Raw genomic sequence first — 4,348 nt, forward strand, 5'->3', positions numbered from 1 at the left:
GCGTTGGTGTTGCCGGCATCATCGGTGACGCAGCAGTATATGTGACAGCGTTGGTGTTGCCGGCATCATCGGTGACGCAGCAGTATATGTGACAGCGTTGGTGTTGCCGGCATCATCGGCCGCATGCGCCGTGCAGTGTGGTTATGTCGTGTCATTGTAACAGATGCAGTGTGGTTATGTCGTGTCATTGTGATGACAGGTGTTGCTGGATGAGCTTCATGAGGCTGGAAAACTGAACTCCATGTCGCTCTGGATGGATCTCTACCCCATCATCTGCAACGATCTCAGATTCTCACAGATGCTCGGCCAACCAGGTGAGTCGTCCGTCCGTCAGCCGCGATAACGAATCACAACGAATGTGTGATGAGACGTTGATGGTTACATGATGGCTTTGCGTTACGGCCCGTCATAATTCCGGCACGTGATATTTCTGTCGTTCTGGGGTGTGCTTCCACTGCTTAAAGTGATTACGTCACCGTAAATAGCAAAAGTAAAAAAAACATTTCCACTTTTCCACAAAATGTAAGTAATTCTGTTCACTTTTTATGGTAAAATTGCCGCATTATACTTCCTATTTTACTATATTGTTCGATGTAAACATACATTCGTGACTCATACATAGCCCAAAGCAAGCAATTAATGTCAGAATCATAATATCAAATCGTCCAAGTTTTTTGGATTTTTAATTAGTTGAGAAACAATCTTATCAAGTAAGAATTTGACGATACATTTAGTCATGTTAGTACTTACTTTTAATGTTATAAAATGGCAACAAACATTTTACAAATATACATTATAGAAAATTCGTGACATAGTCAATTTAAGCTATCGGGGTGTCAACGAAGAACATCAACCTCTATGTCAGCAATTTAAGACTTGCTTTGACTTTTGATAGTTTTGACAGATTCTTCTGTTGAGCTTTGTTTCAAAGTCTCATCAGCGTAAAGGGTCATTACAACGTAGGTGATCGAATGAACGTATTATGAATGTATGTGAAGTGCAAATGTTACTATGTTAAGATCAAAATAAGATGCAGTTTTGGATGGAGGATAGGATACGGTAAGGATTAGGGTAAGATTTTGTTGTAGGATCGTACCAGGAGTGTCATGATGTAGATCTATAATATATATGTATATATATATATATATATATATATATATATATATTTAGATAAACTATATTGTGATGCTCCTGATCGTAACTAATCAGTATATATGTGTAATCTACTGAAATGTATTAATTTTTAAAATGGCGGCTGTGATTGTTCGTCTGGTAGGATCTACACCACTGGATCTGTTCAAGTTCTACGTGGAAGACCTAAAGTCTCGCTTCCACGACGAGAAGAAAATCATCAAAGAGATACTGAAGGTAGCATTCATCATCAAACGCAGACATGTGTAAATGATCTTCAAATTCATTTTACACGTCATTAGGGTAATAGTCCCCAAGCATGCTGATTTCGAAGCGTCATGTATTACTGAGGCACGCTTCATGTATTCTAGTGTTTAGGTAGATACGAAAACAAATTTTGCATTTCAATAACATGGCCTGACACTTTTTAATTTTACCATGACACTTACAATCAGTGCCCTGCTTGCTTGCTATGCTGCTCCAGAAAACTCACCAATATCAATGGCAATAAGGCGCCGTATCATCTATACCTAGTTTGCTAATTTGCCCATTAATGCCATGTTGTGTATGTATTCCTCTCTGTCCCACGTAAGAAGAAGTGATAATATAAAGTAAGTTGCCATGGTGCCCCTCTTTCTAAGGGAATCTTTCCGTTGTTTCCCGTCTAACTTGCGGCTAAAATCTTTCGATAGAAGCCCACGCAGCACTAGCCCCATAAAACAATTAACACTTGACCCTTAAATTAACAATTAACAGTTGACGACTGTGGCTTGTTGTTGTTGACAGGACCACGACTTTGCCGTGGAGATGAAGACGAGCTTTGAGGATTTTGCGGACCTCATCAGCAAGGACAAGCGAGCGTTGACCCTGGATGCTGGCAACATCAAGCTGACCTTCAACAGTGTAAGAATCTCAAATCTCAATCATACTCCTAAATCCTAATCTAAATCTCATTTTTAATCTAAACCCTTATTTATATCTCAATTTTATCTTAATCATAATTTATTATAATCTCAATTTTAATCTCGATCTAAATATATAATCATAATTTAGATTGAAGAGCAGTGTGAACTAGTTGGACCTGTGGTAGTCGCACGATGTTTTACGGTGTGTGGATCCACCACCTACGACTCCTTCCCTCTTAATTCCTCCCTAAATTGACTACGTCACGAATTTTCTATGGTAAAATTTGTAAAACTTGTGTTGCCATTTTTTTACATTAAAAGTAAGAACTAACGGGACTAAACGTATCGTCAAATTCTTACCTGATAAGATTGTTTCTCAACTAGTTAAAAATCCAAAAAACCTGGACGATTTGATATTATGTTCCTGACATTAATTGCTTGTTATGGGCTATGTATGCGTCACGAGTGTATGTTCACATCGAACAATATAGTAAAATAAGAAGTATAATGCAGGAATTTAACCATAAAAAGTGAACAGAATTACTTATATTTTGTGAAAAAATGGGAATTTTTATTTTTACTATTTACGGTAACGTAATCACAGTTTCTTTAATCTCGTGTATAATCGTTTGTAGGTTGAATGCTGGTAATGAATTAAATTTATTGCGCTCTTTCTTTCGGAAAGAAAAATCAAACGCGTAGCTTGTATTACAACTACTAATACTGCACTAAAAGTGTGACACTATACTGTACTGTTCATTAAATTGTGTGCAAGTTGCCATCATCTGTGCGTCTGTGTGTTCTACGCTTTGCTGATGAAATTCTTGTACTAACGTTAATGCTATTACACACAGCTGATGGAGAAGGCAGAGGCGAGGGAGAAGGAGAGGCAGAAGGAGGAGCTGCGGAAGATGCGCAAGTTCGAGGGAGCGTTCCGGACGATGCTGAAGCAAGCTGACCCACCACTGGACGTCAGCTCGACGTGGGAAAACGTGAGTGTCCACTCATACACGCTGGCTTATCCCTGGGAGCCCACTACCTCGTTATCCATCACTTCGTTAGCTAGGGGCATATCCTCAATTATCTTCCAGTGGTGATTTAGCAGGTGGTGTCAAGGTCATAGTGTGTGATGAGTAACTATTTTTTGAGAACTTATTTAATGAGAGAGTAACTATTATTATTGTTAATATTATTATTATTATTATTATTATTATTATTATTATTATTATTAAATCTTTAATGCATGTAATTCAAATACGAATACATGTACTGACCTATGAAGTTTGTTTTTGTTCTACTAAATAGTAGTGCTGATCGGAACTGCCAGCTTTCTTACAGTACCCTACCTTATTATATCTGCCCTTTACCTAACTTGTGCCTTTTGTGGATTTACCCTTGCTAGTGTAGCGTTTTGTGTCTTTCCGCGACACCTGAGGGCGCCACCAGTCGACATGTAGTGACTAGCAATAACCTTAGGTAAGAACACTCACCTATAGTATGTCCGGATGCGTTGACATGGCCGTATCGTTGCCACCCGGACTCCGCTAGCCACTAGAGCGCCTCAGTGCTACTGCGCTCACTCCGTAGTACCCAACCCGGCGTTCGTTCCGGCTCCGGTGCGATAGCGTGGTTAGTCGACAATGCCACACCACAAACACGACAACGGGGGGCACCCCACCCCGCTCTGCTGGCCTTACGTTACGTCTTATAATAAATGTCAACCCGGTGTATAAACAAAGGCTATACAGATATAGGCGTAGCCAGACAAAGGACTAAATAACCGGCAGGCTCTCTACTGCACGGCTGCTCACAGCATAGGCCAGTTTCTATTCTGCACGTGAAGCATTGGCATTCCCCTCTCTCTACTAGTACTATTTCAGGAGTCCATTTAATACTCTACTCACTGTATTATTTACTCGCCCCACAACAACATTCAACAGGACAATACAACTGCCTACTCACCAACCGTAGCTCTTAACTGTGGCCGACTCTCTGCGGGGTCTCACCCACAAGCCACGTCGAACACTGGTGAACCGTATGGTACTGTACCAGTACACGTACGCTAGCTGTCGTCACCATACTCCCAGTCTCTGCACACCATTCAGCCGGCCTCTCCACTCTATGCTCATACAGAGTGAACTAGCTACATGATGCGGGGCCTACCTCACTCGACTCCCGCCACGAACTCGAGTGTTATCTCACTAGACGCCAGAGACGTACGAACTTGAGTGCTTCCTCTCTAAACGTCCGACACGAACTCCACTGTTACTTCAGCCAACTCCCGGGACAAAAACACAACCGTGTCGCTCCCG

General features: G+C 41.1%; 1 protein-coding gene across 1 annotated transcript in view; it reads left to right on the forward strand.

Moving 5' to 3' along the window:
• The window catches only part of LOC106815964 (pre-mRNA-processing factor 40 homolog A-like), a gene marked incomplete at its 3' end in the record, with an annotated part of 25,235 nt that overhangs the window by 16,455 nt on the left and 4,432 nt on the right, over positions 1 to 4,348 (forward strand). Inside the window, 4 exon segments of the mRNA XM_014820501.1 lie at positions 200 to 314; positions 1,277 to 1,368; positions 1,918 to 2,034; positions 2,891 to 3,028. Of these exon segments, the coding sequence (XP_014675987.1) occupies positions 200 to 314; positions 1,277 to 1,368; positions 1,918 to 2,034; positions 2,891 to 3,028 (462 nt within the window).

The sequence above is a fragment of the Priapulus caudatus genome, unplaced genomic scaffold, assembly GCF_000485595.1.
Source record: "Priapulus caudatus unplaced genomic scaffold, Priapulus_caudatus-5.0.1 Scaffold1249, whole genome shotgun sequence".
Classification (NCBI taxonomy): Eukaryota; Metazoa; Priapulida; class Priapulimorpha; order Priapulimorphida; family Priapulidae; genus Priapulus; species Priapulus caudatus.